This window comes from Rhinolophus hipposideros (assembly GCF_964194185.1).
Source record: "Rhinolophus hipposideros genome assembly, chromosome: 10".
NCBI lineage: Eukaryota > Metazoa > Chordata > Mammalia > Chiroptera > Rhinolophidae > Rhinolophus > Rhinolophus hipposideros.
Genome location: NC_138056.1, coordinates 41,139,014 through 41,156,335, shown reverse-complemented (window position 1 = coordinate 41,156,335; position 17,322 = coordinate 41,139,014). Strand labels below are relative to the sequence as shown.

The 17,322-nt window shown below is 38.6% G+C and overlaps 2 protein-coding genes across 9 annotated transcripts in view; one reads left to right on the top strand and one right to left on the bottom strand.

Annotated features, from left to right (window-relative positions):
* AMPD3 (adenosine monophosphate deaminase 3) overlaps window positions 1–7,806 on the top strand; it is a 45,537-nt gene extending 37,731 nt beyond the window's left edge. For 5 of the 6 annotated variants that reach the window (XM_081064865.1, XM_081064866.1, XM_081064864.1 and 2 more), the window contains exons 12-15: window positions 530–650; window positions 1,747–1,920; window positions 3,539–3,649; window positions 4,703–7,806. In XM_081064865.1, coding sequence (XP_080920991.1) covers window positions 530–650; window positions 1,747–1,920; window positions 3,539–3,649; window positions 4,703–4,879 — 583 coding nt within the window. In that variant the 3' untranslated portion in view covers window positions 4,880–7,806. The remainder of the gene's footprint in view (window positions 1–529; window positions 651–1,746; window positions 1,921–3,538; window positions 3,650–4,702) is intronic. The other variant, XR_013994349.1, reaches the window with a different exon arrangement.
* A 710-nt stretch (window positions 7,807–8,516) lies between these two features.
* Window positions 8,517–17,322, bottom strand: part of RNF141 (ring finger protein 141) — a 33,693-nt gene continuing 24,887 nt past the window's right edge. For all 3 annotated transcript variants that reach the window (XM_081064867.1, XM_081064868.1, XM_081064869.1), the window contains exons 5-6: window positions 17,140–17,247; window positions 8,517–11,632 (exon numbers count right to left, since the gene is read on the bottom strand). In XM_081064867.1, coding sequence (XP_080920993.1) covers window positions 11,482–11,632; window positions 17,140–17,247 — 259 coding nt within the window. In that variant the 3' untranslated portion in view covers window positions 8,517–11,481. The remainder of the gene's footprint in view (window positions 11,633–17,139; window positions 17,248–17,322) is intronic.

Sequence of the window (17,322 nt, the reverse complement as noted above, 5' to 3'; positions counted from 1 at the left end):
GGACTGTGATTGAAAGAAGATGGCCTGGTGCTGGGGTGGGGGCAGTCCTGGGCTGCCTTTTGGAGAAGGGGCTCTAGTTCTGGCTTTGCCACTGACTTGCCCGGTGACTTCTAATGTCTGATTGCGCTTTCTGGGTTTGCCTGTTTTTATAACAAAGAGGTTGGACTTGATTGTTTCTTAGGGCTTTTCCTGCTCTGAAGGGCAGGAGGGTTGCTCTGAAGGTCTATGAGCCTGGACTATAAGGAAGGCCTGGTGAAGAGGAGAAGGGGAGGAGTGGATGGAGGACAGGGCAGGGTCGCTTTCTACCACTAGGCCCCTTCTCTCTTCCCCAGAGATGGTGTCTCTTGGCTCTGAGGAGCTCTGGGCCTGGGCCTCTGCATTTTGGGAGGGGTAGTTTCCAGGATGCCCTGCATCAGCTGTGCTGACTGCTGTGGGGGTCTGTCTGCCCTGGAGTAGGCCCTAGGTCTTGGGATCCCAGGCAGGGGGGACCAGGGGTCCTTGTTGACCAAGAGCCTTCACTCTCCTGCAGGGAACGAGGCCTGAGCACATTCCTGTTTCGGCCTCACTGTGGGGAGGCCGGCTCCATCACCCACCTGGTGTCTGCTTTCCTGACTGCCGACAACATTTCCCATGGGTTGCTCCTCAAGAAGGTAACTGGGCCACTCCTAGTCACCTGCCCTTCCGTGACAGTCCTGCTGGGGGCTCCTCTGGGGAGGAATGGGATCTGCTGGGCTCTTGTCCACCCCCTGAGAGCCTCTGACCAGTGATGCTAAAAGGCCTGGGCCTTTTTCTGGGCTGGGCTGTCTGTAGTCATTTTGGTTTCATATTTAATTATGAAAGTGATACTGTTAAAAATGATCACAATTTGGATTTTCCGAAAATTGGAGAAATGGGAAAAAAGCCTTATTGCTATTGCTTTAATCAAAACAGTCGTTATTAGCTTTGGACTATTTCTAATTCCCATATTTTTTTCCAGAACATATTTCTAAAATGCTTATTATCATAATGAACCCAAAGCTTTGGTGCCCTCTTTGTCCCTTAACTTGGTATAACAAGCATTTTTCTGGGCTGCAGCATAATATCTGTGCTCCTCATTCTAAAGGCGTTAGAAGAATGGCCTGCCATGTGGATGGTCTATAATTGATTCAACCAATCTCTAGTTGTCGGACAGACTCCATCCAACTTTTCGCTGCTATAAATAATGCCACCGTGAACTCTGTGCATTCAGTCTTCTCCTTACTTTGGATCACTCCCATGGGAACCATGTTTGCTCAGACTGCTCCCCAGCCCTGGTCTTGGGGAGGTCTAATCAGCCGCCACATTTCCATGTGGGGCGGGTGCTACATCAGGAAACCACTCTAGCCTGATCAAGTCTGCCCCTTCCCGCCTCTGAGGAACTAGAGTGTTTATAGTCTCAACCTGAATGTTTGTGGTCAGAGCAAAACACAACAAAAGTGGGGCATCTCCTGGCCTGACCCCCTGGGGTCAGCCATCCTTCCTGCCTTGAACTGTGCCTCCTCTTTGGAGCCAAGAGGGAGCACTTCCAACACCGGGAGAGATGGGCATGGGAGGTGGGAATGAGGTGGCGGTGAGGGTGGGGACTGGGTTTGGAGAACTCGGGCTTCAATAGGGGCTTGTGCAGCCCCCACCCGCACCCCTGGTTTCCTCTGATAATGGTTCTCCCCTCCCCCGCTCCGTCTCTCCTCTCTCTGGCACTGTCACCTGAGTTCCGTGGTTCTTTTGCAGAGTCCGGTGTTGCAGTATCTCTACTACCTTGCTCAGATCCCCATTGCCATGTCTCCTCTTAGCAACAACAGCCTGTTCCTCGAATATTCCAAAAACCCTCTGAGGGAATTTCTGCACAAGGGGCTGCATGTTTCTCTCTCCACCGATGACCCCATGCAGTTCCACTACACAAAGGTGAGGATTTTAGGGGCCCCAGCAGCCACCAGTCCTGGCCTGTCCTCCCGCTGTAGGCACCTGAACACATGGGTCAATGCTGCTTTCGGGGTAGGGCTGGTGGCCCGGTGAAGACAAGAGGTAAGCTCCTGGTGAGGGAAGTATTCCTCCCAAGAGCCCACTTTTGGGGTCTTTGAATCCTTGAAGGCACAATTTCATTTCTTTGCCTTTCTTTATTTTCTCTTTCTGTGACATATACTAGCTCTGTGATGGTAGAAAAGTTACTTGACCTGTCTGTGTCTTACTCCTCTTCATGTGTAAAATAGGGATAAAATTGTCTCTACGTCTTGTGAGGATTGCATTGTGAGGATTCATTAAGATAATGAGCCAAAGAGTCTAAAAATAGTGTGTGTATATAGCATGCATTCAAAATATTAGCCATCATTTTTGTTAATACTATTATTATTATTATACTTTGGATCTCTGGGGAAATGGAAAAGGAAGGGAAAGGCGCTGTCACGCATGGGGACCAGCCATTAGTGTACCAAGAACATTTTGATGATACTGATAAGATAGCCACTGATTAGTAAAAATTGAATGCCAGAGTCTTCTAGGACAGGGTCTCTAGGCTTTTGGTCTCAGGACCCCTTTACAGAGGGCCTCAGAGAGCTGTTGTTTATGTGAGTTATATCTAAGTGATATTTTCTGTGTTAGAAACTAACGAGAAATTGAAAAATATTAACTCATTTAAAAATAACTTTAATAAACCTATTAAATATTAACATAAATAGCAGTTTTTATGAAAAATAACCTTATTTCCCACTGAGAATGGCATTTACATTTTTGCAAATCTCTTTAATGTCTGGTTTAATAGATAGCAGCTGGATTCTCATATCTGCATTTAATCTGTTGTGATAAATTGTTTTTATCAAAGTATTGAAGACACATAAAGCTACATAGTTGGAAAAGGGAGGACCTTTTAAAAGACTTTGGGGAACCTCTCCCTCCCCACCCAGGGATCCTAGAACCACATTTTAAGAACTGCTGCTCTAGGATACAGAGGTAATTGGGTGGCAAAGAGGTAATGGAAGGACTTGTGATTGTCAGACCTTTCACATCCCAGAAGATAAAGCAAAAGCACAGCTCAAACCCAGGTCCTTTGGCGAGTACACTGTCTCAGTACTGATACGTGATCCTTTCTCATTCTTATATAAGTTTCCAGCTCTGCTCTTTGCTCAGACTAACTTTCATTTTTGGACAGTCTTAAGAAAATGGTCTGTTAAGTAAAAAGCAAAACTGTAGAGCAGGTACTAACAGTATGCCTGATCCAGGAGACTGTCACAGGAGAGCAGGCTGGCGTCCCCATGACTGGCACAGAGCTTCAAAAGTGTGCTGGTCAACACATAAATGTGGCGGTGTCCTTTGATCTATTCTGGGTAACAGATTTCACACAAAAATGATCTTAGGAGTTCGTCATGTAATGGGGAGGCTGTGGTTTGATTATCCAGGTGCCAGTCATTAAAGAAAAGTTAAATCTGCAACATCTGCCCCACGTTTCTTGCTTTGGAACTATGTGAAGCATTGAAATGAATAGTCTCCTATCTAATAGTCTCCTATCCCCACTTTTGGGGGAATCTAGGAAGCACTTATGGAAGAATATGCAATTGCAGCTCAGGTGTGGAAGCTGAGCACGTGTGACCTGTGTGAAATCGCCAGGAACAGCGTGCTGCAGAGCGGCCTTTCACATCAGGTACGGTGTGTGAGGGTACTGCCCTCTTCCCCTCCTGCCCTTTCAGCACATGCACAGTGAGTGCCCGCTGTGTGCCTGGCACGTCCTAGGGTCTGGGATGAGTGATGAACAGGACAAGCAGAATCTCTGTCACATTGACACTCATGTTCTAGGGGAAAATCCTAGGGAGGAGACTTCTGAATTTTCATGGCTGTTCTGTTATGTTTTTCAGACCTCTACTCAAATGTCGCTTGCTCAGTGGCCTTCCCTGATCACCCACTCTGCCATAGCCATACACTTGCCATCATTCTCCATCCCTTTAATCAACTTTTCTTCACATTTATTGTTACTGACATTGTAATATATATTGATGTGTTTTTCTGTCTTTCCTTCTAGAATGTAAGTGCCATTAGAGCAGAGACTGTTTTGTTCAGCATTTTATCCCTAGGGCCTAGAATAGTCAGTCCCTGGCACATAGTAGGCACTCAGTATTTCTTCAATAGGTAAATAGTACCTAGATTGAATAAAAAACTGGGGATGGGACTTGGATATCAGTCTTTTTTTTTTTTTTCATAGCTTCCTCAGTAATTCTGATGTGCAGCCAGGGTTGAGAACCATTGCTCTAGATGTGTCTTAGGTCCCAGGAGACCTCCTCTGGGTGATGTCACTGGCACGGGAGGAGGGCTGCATCAGTGCTGCTCTTAGAGATGCCAATGCAAAGGAATTAAAAGCCCAAGAGTCCGTTTGTGCACCTGATTTCGTGGACTGGTGCTCCCCGAAAACACCTCACTGCTTGCCCTTGTCATCTCCCGGGAGGGACTAATTAGAGTCTTCACCTTGCCTTTTCCCTCACCAGCAGCTCTTCCTTTCTGATCAAGGGAGGCACGGTCAGAAATGAGGGGAATGGATGTGGTTGTCAGGGTGACAGCTGTGAGGACATGGAGGCCAGTGGGGAAAGATGTCCTGATGAAGGGCACTCATCTGATTTGCTGTGGCTCCTGTCACAGCGGCCATGTTGACATAGAAAGTGAATCTAAGGTGTATTGTTTCATTTGTACTTCTTTTGGTCCACAGGAAAAGCAAAAATTTTTGGGACAAAATTATTATAAAGAAGGACCTGAAGGAAATGATATTCGAAAGACAAATGTTGCTCAGATCCGGATGGCGTTCCGACACGAGACCTTATGCAATGAGCTCAGCTTCCTGTCCGATGCCATGAAATCAGAAGAGATCACAGCCCTGACCAAGTAGGCCCAGCACTGGACATGCATTTTAACTTTTTGGTTTAGTTTCAAGTCTGCTGTGAGTAACAGTGGTCAAAATACCAAACTGGGACTTTCCTCTTGAAGAGGATGCCTCTGGAGAACTTTCACACCAGTGATTTTGGTTGCGTTGTTCAATTTAAGATCTAACATGCCACTTGTTAACATTTCTGAGTGATAGATGGTGATTCCTCTTTGGGGATCTGGGAGCTGAACACTCATCTATACTCATTCCTAATTATCCAAGTATTTCTCTTGAAACCACTAGTGCTTGCGTTGTTGGGGCCAGGATCTTCCACGGTCCAGCGCCCACTGATGGGAGGTCCATGTGGTTTTCTGCCATAGTCTTTTATGGGCCTTGCAGGCTATTTGGTAGTTGTTCATTTCAGCCTCTGGCTGGCTGGCTGCCTTAAATAAAATCAATTTCAAAGCTCTCTTCCATAAAGGAGCTACTTTGAGACAATTAAAATAGAAAACTTCCTTTTTTTTTTTAATGAATTTAAGCTGGTTTATTTAGCCCTCCATCCTCCTTTCTATTTAGGAATCCAAATGTGTACATTGAAATAGTCACTCCTATTTTGTATCTTGGTTTCCTCATCTGAAAAGTGAGGGTTTGGACTAGATGAGAGGTTTTCAAATGGTGGTGTTCTGTGAGTCAGGGGGAGCGAGGCTCTGGGTGCTGCCTTTACTTCTTCAAAGTGACTCTGCTTTCATCAGTTTTTCATTGGGATGTATACGTAATTTTCATTTGAACTGAGAACTTTGAAAAGCACAGGACTGGGTGGTCTCGGTTCCTTTGGCTCTAATGTTCTATGGTTATAGCCCAATCATCATTATAGTTATGAGGGGTGAATTAGGACCAAAGAAGTGAAATGTACTTGAGGTTACACAGCTAATAAGTAATAGGAGTACGTGTCCATGCTCCTGATTCAGTCTTTCCCCCGCAAGTCCATGAGACCTCTAACAAATGTTAGAATTTTTATCACTGTACCCTGGGGCATTTTTTTTTTTTAAGATGAAATTTCTCCCTTACCTAATACACAGACCTTTTTCAGAAGATGTAGGTGGTCCCAGGGGCCAGGTAGAAAGTGTTTTTCAAGACCAATCTGAATTTTAGCTTTACCCATGTATTCTTCATCTGTGTTACTAGTGCCTGGTACCTCGTAGGTGCTCAATAAACGTGTATTGAATAATTAAATGAATTTCTCTTTTGGCAACTTTTTAAGGATACGTGCTCCTGCTATACAACAAGCTGCTCAAGGACCTTCCTAAGTATTTCTGTGGGCAACTGCCGACTATGGGAAGTCCTTCTGAATCATTATGGGGTTAGAAGAACCCCGTTTTTGCCTGTGTAAATGCTTATTTGACTTTAGATTGTCTTGTACTGTGACTTTATAATGCTTGTTCCCTTCACTTGTCAACTTTTGTACAATTTATTGTACAAACAATAAATGTGTGTGTTTTTTTTAAACTAGGCAAACATATATACGATCTTACAGCTAATCATGAAACTGAATGAAAACCCAGCATTTATCTTAGATATTATTTTCAGAAAGACCCTGTTTGTGTACATTTGCCCTAACACAGCAGGCGTTGTAGTTTTTCTTTGTAATTTTATCTGTATCAAGTATTTGTTTTTAATTATTAAATAAAGTCTGTTGGGACTGTAGCTCAATAATTTAAAACTATTTCAAATTAATACTAATTTAAAGTAAATTTTTTTTTTTACTTTAAGAAAAGATTGGGCATCAGGAAAAGCTATCAATAACTACTAATTTATTTTTAACTAAGACTCAGACATGGATGACATTCGCTAGGAAAACTGAAATATTTCAAGCTGAAGCTCACCAGACTCAGAAGGTAAACCTTTGCTGTTTTTCTCTGACTTCTGCCCTGTTATAGTTCGTGAGCAAAGCCACATGTATTTGTTCCCTTTTCTGTGGATACTACTTTAATCTGTTCAGCCAACATTTGTTGGATTTTACATGTCCTGCAAACTTTTCAGACACCTTTTTCTATAGCACTTTACACTTTTATTACATCATTGTACCTAACTGCCCTTTTTGGGGGGGGTGAATGCTATTTTCTTTTGTGTTCACAGTTGGAGTCAAAGGCAACTACCAGGGGTGCCAAAAAATGTATACACATTTTAAGCGATGTTATCTCTATATTACTTTTTGAAGTTAAATGGAATTACGGAAGCAATGTGTAGTATGACGTTCGCTCAAACGATGGCGTTAATCAAATGAATGCTAGTGTCACTATGTGACAGGCAGGCCAAAGAAAATGGCGGAAATTAGAGAACGCTGTGGAAGTACAATGACAATGGAGGCATGAGCATGCAACAGAACCTCCAACACGCCTAACAATTGTATGCATTCCTGAGACGCACGGTGCTGTGTGTGATGTGCACACGGGAAGATCTGGGAGGCCTCACACAGCAACTAGTCCTGCTGCTTCTGCTGTGATGTTGGAACAGTTTACCTGCTCGCCACAGAAGTCTACCAATGTTCGCTGCAATCAGAAGTGTCTGGACGCTGATGGGAACCACTTTGAGCACCTCTTGTCATTGCAGAAGTCAAATGTGACTTCTATTCATCTTTTGTCAGTATATATTGAGCATTTTGATTTTAACAGTTTTTGCCTTTCTTAAAATGTGTATACATTTTTTTGGCACCCTCTGTATATACTAGCTCATGTTTCTGAAAGAAGTTTTTGAGGCATGTTATCCCTTACTTACTCTAAATGGTTTGACTTCACATTATGTGTTACTTCAAATCACACTGCTGAAATGATCAATGTCATTGCTTTTTGCCTCATGAAAACAAATCACAGTTCCTGGGTTGGTATTTACCAAGGCCTGTCTTGGGGCCTTTACTTCTTTTTATCTTGGATTAAAGCAGAGTTGCAAACACCTCCCTCTGGCTTTCTCTTTACTTGTTTCTGAGTGCTGTGCTGGTGAAACAACATTCATCTTTTTCAAGGTTTGTGGACACAACTTAAGGTGATGGTAATATATCTAAGTATTCTATTCTTGAACAATGATTACTTATAAAGAACAAAGGTAACTAACTGCAATAAAAGGAACACTAATCAGACAAACATAGTTCCTTGGAAAATTTTATACTCTCCACCTCTAAATAAATATTTTATTAGGTAGAGGATGCCAGAGAGTAAGACAGCTGCAAGATTATGAAAATATAGCTGAGGAGGCTTTTTAAAAAATGTCTTTTGATACCAAAATGTGTGTTTCTCCATGATGATATACATCACTAATTTTAATTATAAACTACCACTCCTTCTTACAAACGACTTTCCTCTTCTCAGCACTAAGATTCTAATATGCTTCCCTAATTATGTGAATTTTATCGTGGAAATGATTTTACAAGGTAAACATCAAAACTGCCACAGGGTGGAGTATTTTATCAATTATTTTTACTGTCCAATAGGGTAAAAAGACATGGAAACAAATGAAAGTCTGCTGTCAATTGTTTACAATATATTGTCATTGTGTTGCCCAGCATAAATGAGGGTAATCAGCTGATTTCCCTAATCTCCAAGTAGTTTTCTTATTTCTAGATAGACAAAGTACGCTTGACTTAATGAAGAAATAACCAGTTTAAAAGTGCAGATTCTTCGGAATGACTTTTAATGAAGCCAGCTCCCAATGTTAAAAAAAATTACTGAACCAAAAGATATTTTCAAGCAGCCTTATTACACAGATAAAATTAGGTATAAGGAAATCGACTCCAATTTGAAATGAATTTTAAAATAGCACACAACCCACCCACCAGAGCACAGTACAAAATAGTCCTCTAAGGAATATAAACATTTAGTATGTTAGAATGTGAAACTACATGATAAGAAAAAAAAACCTCTTCAATTAACTGAAATTTACTTACTAAAGATTATTTATTGCACAATATATCAGTTTATCCTAAGAATAAAACAGATATTATTCTCAACTTCGAAATTCAGCACATAGTCAAATCCATTTTCTTAAACTAAAGTTCTGTAGCATTATATTATGAGTAACAAACCCTTTGTTATTGAGTTAGGATAGGGAAAACTTTATAACTTATAAAACAAATTCCTTAGAGTTCATGAAACCATTTCACAAATCCTAGAAGGCACACATTATATTTCCTATCATAGTAAGTGCATTTAAGTACGTCATAATTAAAAAAGACAAAGCTGTACAGAATACAAAAAGTGTACATTTCATCCATTAAACAAATTTACAACTTTTATGATCAGTTATTATAGTATAACATACCTAACATTTACATCTAAAGAATTATTACCCAGTTTAATGGAGTGAGCAAAAAGCTATGCTCATTTATTAGATAAGGCTAATAAAAACATTTTATATTTCACAGTAGATCAGTTAGTGTCTTGGAGCTCATGCTGGAGAATAAAAAGGTTTGGGTAATATCAAGTTACTGTGCTCGCTATTAAATAATTCCTAGAAAGGTAAAGGATTCTGAGGGATAAAATCATTGGCTGTATCTGGAAAGATCCAAAAATCTGTAAAGCAACTTTGTTCATTTTCAGAAACATTCTTACATTAGGCAATCTGAATTAGACTCAGCAAGTCTACTCCAAAAGGACAATTTAAAATCTCAGAGCTGAAAAAGATCTCAGAGGATCTATCCCAAAGTTTTCAAAATATGTTCCACGGAATACTAACAATCTATGGAGGAGATTCAGGGTTCTGCAAATTTGACTTGAATTTAATTTAAAATTTTTAATTAAAAAAACAAGTCCCACCATAAAACTGTGTTACTTAACCAAATTCTAATATCCTGGATATCACTGAGGCATTAATACATGTTTTCATTGGTTGACTTTATATAATATTTAGTATTATAGTATGTGAAGTTTATATAGGACATTTGTATTAATAAAATAATGACATAGTGGTGTAGGGTATGTGTGTGCGTGTGCAAGCACACAGCACATGTATGTGGGATTCTGAGTAAGATTTTACTTGGAAAAAAGATTCCATTGCTGAAATAAAGTGTGAAAACCACAGATAAAGTTTCAGTTTCTAAAATATGCACCTATAAACCACAGGAAAGGACTTTTTCAAGGTCACACACCATAAAGTGCATTGCTAGGTTGTATGATGAAGCCCCCAGTACTCTGCATAAATATCATAGTGAGTGTTTAGCTATTTGGTACTGAGTCGCCCCCATCATGAATGTCAACCAATTAGTTATCAGTATTTTGGGGGTAAAATCAAGCTACCTTTGGTCAGGCGTTTTTCCTAGAAATGAATCATTTAATTTGCATGCCTACTAAAATCCCAGTATCCAAAAATTCTGCCATCAATAGGCAGCAACTTAAATTGTATATTTTGGTACTTCAGAAAATAATATTTGTAACTTAACAAATATAAGTCAAGGAAGTTACACAGAATGTTAACACACTTTTAAAAGGCGACATCAGGCCCTAGTTGTATTATATGCTGAAATATTAATGTTTAACATAAAATGAATTTTACTTCATAAGCAAAATTTTTTAAAAAATGGCCGAAGTACCACTGAACATTGTAATTCCATTAGGACAATACTCTTTCAAAGGAAGTACAGTGAAACAGAAAACCAAATCGTTTCCTAATTTTCAGAGGTGTTTTATGTACATAAGGGTAAAAGGCTAAATCCTATTTTATTCTCTCTGAGTCTAAGAAGTTTGAGGACTTTGCCTCAGAAAGATGCCTTCGAGTTAAGAAAATAAAAGCACCATAAACCAATATTGAATGATTTTTCATAATCTGGACATACAAAATTTAGTATCTGTGATGAAAAATTTCCTTCTGAAACTCCAAGATTCATGAGCATAATCAAAAGCTATTTAGAACAGTTCCCTTGCTGTGGGAAAACATTTCCAGAATGGCCAAGAAGATTCCCCAACAGAAATCCATTTACAAGGCAAAGTTATGCCCACCTTTATAGTCCTCACCCAAATTATACAGCATGGAGGAAAAAAATCTTTTAAGTAAAAAACATGTCGTTCCAAACACACTGCTAAAATTATGAAAAACTGGATCATTTCAAGTAGAAATTATTAAAGGAGCAATCATTAACCACGAGGGGGCACACATACTCCTTAGATTCCAGCAGAAAGACTAATTTTAGTAGTAACACCCACTTTGATATATTCTACATTTTCAGTCATTTAAAATTTTCTCTCAGATGTCCACAACTTTTTAACATTCAACGGTTCATTTTAAACCTAACTAAACAGGTTCCAGAATACTCCTACCCTGAAAAATAGTCTTTCAGAAGCCTCTGGAAATATTGCTGTTACCTCAGCAAAGGATTCAAGAGCAGTTAGTTCCAAACACATATTAGAACAAATAAATAATAGGAAAATATGGTCTAAAACAGTAGCAAATTTTAGTTTACCATAAGTGGAAGACATGAAAAGTTCATCAAAAGAAATGGGACAAATTGTCAGAATAGCAAAAATATGAGGGTGGGGAAAATTGATTTCTCTGTGCCTGTGCCACCACATGCCTGCATTCTTTCCCCAGGACCAGTGTTTGTAGCCCACAACAGCAACAGAACAGAGCCCTCCACCCCAAGGTCATGGCCTGTGGGGCTGGCCCGCCTCATCAGCCATGTTAAGAATATAGTTAGCCATGTCGTCTTCAGTGGGTGCATCCGACACCACCCACGATTCGTTTGCTCCAGTCATCTGCAGGCGACAAATAGGGCAATTCCGATGTCGATCACTCCTATTAGGGAAGTCAAATAAAGAACAGTTTGTTTTCTTTTTCTTCTTTTTTAAAAAACAGGTTTGTTTGAAAAGTAATACGTGTACATGGTTTAAAAAAGTAGACAACATAAAAGTATACAGTGAAAAATAAATTTCTCCCTCCCACCCTGATCTTTAATTCTTATCCCCAAGGCAACCACCGCTACCAGTTTCTTATATATTCTTCCAGAGACAGACGAAGCATGACCAAGTTGTGTGTATTTACATCACTGCTCTTTTTACTAGTCAGTATATCTTGTAGGCCATTATGTATCAGTACATGCTCGAGCTGTCTATTCTTTTAAACATACTATACTGAATGGGTAGGCCATCATTCATTTAACTAGTCTCCCACAGAAGGACTTTTTTTTCCTATCTTTTGCTGCACAACTAAATGGAAACATTCAAGGTTTAGAAGATAACTTTACATGAAGAGTAATTTTCCTGATAGGGAAAGAGCTTATATATAATTACTTAAATAAGATTGTTTTCCAAAGGGATTTTTCTATCATGTGAAACATTATTTTGGAAATTTCAAAAATGCCATATTCGAGCCAGAAACATATCATGCAGGGAAAATGTTTTTCTCTTCATCTCAGTGAAATCTGAGACCAAAGTAATTAAATCATATCAATTGCTCTTTGGCTTTTGTGCAAAAATGAAAAAATCTGTTCCAGAAACTACATGTGAAAGCTAGAGCCGGCATACATTATTCAGATTCATTTCTGGTTCCTCAGATATTTTATAAGATAATTATGTGTGCTCTTCTGTGCACAAAAGTCACACTTTTAAAACAGTTAACTTCTGCTTCTGGCCGAGAGAAACAGATTTATCTTTCTACTTAGAACAATTAAAACACAGGACAAAATACATGAAATAATGGTTTTCAACAATGGACATCAGATGACACAGGACAATAATCCCTGAGAGAGATGGAAAACAAAGAAGGTGAGCCCTATAATTGCCCCAGCTTACTGCCTTGAGTTTCCCGGCTGCAGAGCAAGCAGGGGGAACCTCGATAGAGCGAGGCAGGCTCCCTGAAGGGACAGAGCTGAAAAATCTCAGGAGGCTAGGACAGGTAGAGTTCACAGGGCAGAGTACTGGAGTGGAGAAAGTGGCACAAAGGAAGAATTCCAGAATCTACTGAAGGTTTCCTAGAGTATATTCAGCAGAGTAATGATTAGTGTGTGCATGTGAGGAAACTACTTGAGGCTGAGGAAATCACCCAAGAGGATTTGAGGGAACAGTACCCAAAACTCACACAGGGTGCTAGAAGATGGCCTGTTTCCACCAGCCAGACTGGAAAACCTAATTCACGGAGCACTGAGTAGAGTTCTCTGCAGGGTCTTGCCTCATTAGTGGGACATAATTTGCTCTAAACTAAATACTGCTCTGGTCCTGCCTAACAAATTGTAAAAGCAAAAGACCCAAAAGGATCAAACTGTTTCCAAGTAACTATATTCCAGAACAAAGCTCAAGAATATTTATAGGAATACAAAAATATCTAGTACCCAAAAAGGTAAAAATCACAATGTCTGGCACCCAATCAAGAACTACCAGGCATAAAAGGAAGCAGAAAAATGCAACCCAAAATAAAGAGAAAAATTAAAACCAATTCAGAACTGAGACAGATGTTAGAATTAGCAGACAAGAAAATTAGTTTATGATAACCATAGTCCATATATTAAACAAACAAACAAAAAAACCAGAGGAAAGATCAAACACATTAAGTAGAGACATGGCAAACATTAAAAAGCTCAAACTTCTAGAGATGAAAACTAATATCTGAAGTAAAAAATACACTGGATGGGATTAATGGCAAGTTAGACATGTAGAAAAAAAGATTAGTGAATTTGAAAAGACATAGCAATATTAACTACTACCCAAAATGAAACACAGAAAGAATGACTCAAAAAGAGAAAAAGAAGGAAAATAGCATTAGTGAGCTGTGGGACAACTTCAAGTGGTCTAACATAGGTATAGCTGTGGTCCCAGAAGGAGAGGGGAGAGAACAGAAAAAATATTTGAGAAATAATAACTAAAAACCTTCTAAAATTGATGACACCATAAATCTACAAATCTAAAGATCTCAATGAATCCTAAGTACAGGAACATGGAGAAAACTACTCTAAGGCACATCGTAATCAAATTGTTCAAAAACAGTGATAAAGATAAAAACCTTAAAACAGAAAACAAACAAACAGAGACAAAAAGCTACATTACCCACACAGGAAAAAAAAGATAAGGATGATAGAGATTTCTCATAGGAAACAATGAGAATGAAAAATGAGAATGAAGCATCATTAAAGTACTGAAAAAAAAAATTACTGTCAGTCTAGAATTCTATCTCCAGAAAAACATATCTTTGAAAAATGATATTCAGACATTCAAGAAAATCCTATGGAATCTATAAAACAGCTATCAGAACTAACAAATGAGTTTAGTAAGGGTGTAGGATACAAGATTGATACATAAAAACCTATTGTATTTCTATATATTAGCAAGAAACAATCATAAACTGAAATTTAAAAATACCATTTAAAATAGCATAAGAAATATAAAATACTTAGGGATAAACCTGTCAAAGATATGCAACACTGAAAACTACAGTTTTCAAACAACACTAAACTAAAAATTGATACGAGAAATTCAACAAGACCTAAATAAAAGGAGAAATATACTGTGTTTGTGGATTGGAAGACTCGATATTGTTCAGAAGTCAATACTCTCCAAATTGATCTATTTATTTAATGCAATACCACTCAAAATCCTTATAGCTTTTTTGTAGAAATTGACAGTTGATTCTAAAACTCATTGAAATTCAAAAGACCTAGCACAGCCAAAACAACTTGGAAAAAGAACAAAGTTGGAGAACTAACACACCCTGATTTTAAGACTTATAAAAGCTACGTTAATCAAGGTCATGTGGTCTTGGTATGAAATAGACAAATAGAGCAGTGGAACAGAATAGAATCCAGAAATATACCCACATATATTTGAACAACTTTTTCAACAAAGGTGAAGAGGCAATTTAGTGAAGATAGTGTTTTCAACAAAATGTGTAGGAACAACTGAAGCCATATGCAAAAAAGCAATTTTGATTAATACCTCACACCATATTCAAAAATTAACTCAAAATGGATCATAGACCGAAATGTAAAACCTAAAAACCATAAAAATTTCGGAAGATAGAAAAAAACATTTGTGACCTTGGGTTAGACAAAGATTTCTTAGATATGACACCAAAACCACTATCCATAAATCACAAACTGATATACTGGACCTTTCAAGTTCTACACTTTGAAAGACATTCTTAAAAGAATGAAAAGATAAATCTCAGAGTGTGTTAAAATATTTGCAAGTCATATATCTGATAAAGGATACATATCCATAATACATAAAGAACTCTGAAACTTAATACGAAGCAACCCAATAAAGAAATGGGCAACAGATTTGAATGAACACTTCACCAGACATAGGGGTGGTAAAATAGCATATGAAAAGATGCTCAACATCATCAGTCAGTAGGGAAATGCAAATTAAAACCATAATGAGATACCACTATGCATCTATTAGAATTGCTAAAATTAAAAGGACTGACCATACCAAATATCGACAAGGCTGTAGAGCAACTGCGGCTCTCATACAGTGCTGGGCAGTGTACGAAGTCGGACAATTAAGTTCGCGAACTCATCCTAGAAAAAGTGCTACATACCTCGTTGCTGAATATCACTATGGTCACCTTTGAAGAACTCCCCTTGGGAAGCTATGCACCAATGCCAGTGCCTAGTCCACCTTTCAAAGCAATTTTGGAACTCTTTTTCTGGAATGGCCATCAGAGCTGTTGTCATATTACCCTTGAAGTCCTGAATGTCATCAAAATGTCTTCCTTTCAATATTTCTCTTATCTTCGGGTAAAAAAAGAAGTCATTGGGGGCCAGATCAGGTTACTAGGGAAGGTGTTCCAATACAGTTGTTTGTTTACTGGCTGAAAACTCCCTCAGAGATAGTGCCATGTGAGCTGCTGCATTGTCGTGATGCAAGACCCATGAATTGTTGGTGAAAAGTTCAGGTCGTCTAACTTTTTCACGCAGCCTTTTCAGAGCTTCCAAATAGTCAACTTGGTTAACTGTTTGTCCAGCTGGTACAAATTCATAATAAATAATCCCTCTGATATCAAAAAAGGTTAGCAACATCATTGCAACAAGTTAGCGAACTTAATTGTCACGCCTCCTAAAATGGTACAACCACTTTGGAAAACAGTTGGTAGTTTCTTAAAAAGTTAAACATATACATACCACATGATCTAGCCATTCCAATTCTAGGTATTTACCCAAGGAAAAAAAACCCAAAACATATATCCCTAAAAAGACTTGTCCACAAATGTATATAGAAGCTTTATTTGTAATAGCCAAAAATTGGAAACAACCCAATGTACATCAACAGGTGAATGGATAAATAAACTGTGCTATATCCAGCAATAAAAAGGAAGGAACTATTGATATATGCTACAACATGAGTAAATCTCAAAATAATTATATGGAATTAAAGAAGCCAGACAAAAATAGAGTACATACTACCTGAAGCTGAAACTGAACAATAATGAATGTCAACTACAAGTTTACATATATATATATATATATATATATATATATGTATATACTTACAAGAAGCGGAGTACAGCATTAGGAATAGAGACAGTGGAGATGTAATGGCTGTGTGTGATGTCAGAGAGGTAGGGGATGGGGGGAGGCGGGTTGACAGTGTGAGGGATATAAATGATAAACGTCTAAGTACTACTTTGTTTTGTGCACCTGAAACTAATTTAAAAAAATAGAGTACATACTGTATGATTTCATTGACAAAAAATTCTAGAAAAATCCAAATTATTTTATAGTGACTGAAAGCAGATAAATGGTTTTTTGGGCATTGAAAGGAAAGGGTGGGAAGGAGACTCTACAATGGGGCAAGAGGTAACTTTTGGGGGTGACAGATTTGTTCATTATCTGTATTGTGATGATAGTTTTTGTGCGTGTGTACAAGTCAAAACATATCAAATTGTACTTTAAATACATGTAGTTTATTGTGTATTAATTACAAATTCTCCCAAATACTTGATTCTTATTTTGTATAATAAAGTCCCCACCAGGTCCAATATTCGTTTTTATATTATTTCTTCTAATCACACGTAAAGGAAAAAATGTAGAAATAAGAAAAAGGGAAGCATGTGACTCTAGACTCAAGTCAGGCATAAGTCTTACAACAAAAGTAAACTGCCAAAACTAAGACACATCCCCACATTTTATAAACTACAGGCATAGGAATACAAATATTTTTAACCAGTAGGAGACATGCCATAAAAGTCAAAGGACTAAAGAACAAAACCTCTTACACCTGACTACAATATTTTTGTATTTTTGGATGTTTATTCACATATACTCTCCCATTTGACCTTTCCCTATCCCGTTAAGGCAGCAGATCACTTACCATTTATCAATGCACTTCTGGCAGAAGCTGTGAGCACAGGGCAGGATGAGGTCCGCCCTGCCATCCATGCAGATACAGCACTCCTCCTCATCAGTCAGCTGCTTCACCCTGCAGTGTGCAAACTGAGCTGGAGCAACAATATTCTCTGCTGTCATTATACTTTAAACTTTGTTTCCATAGCCT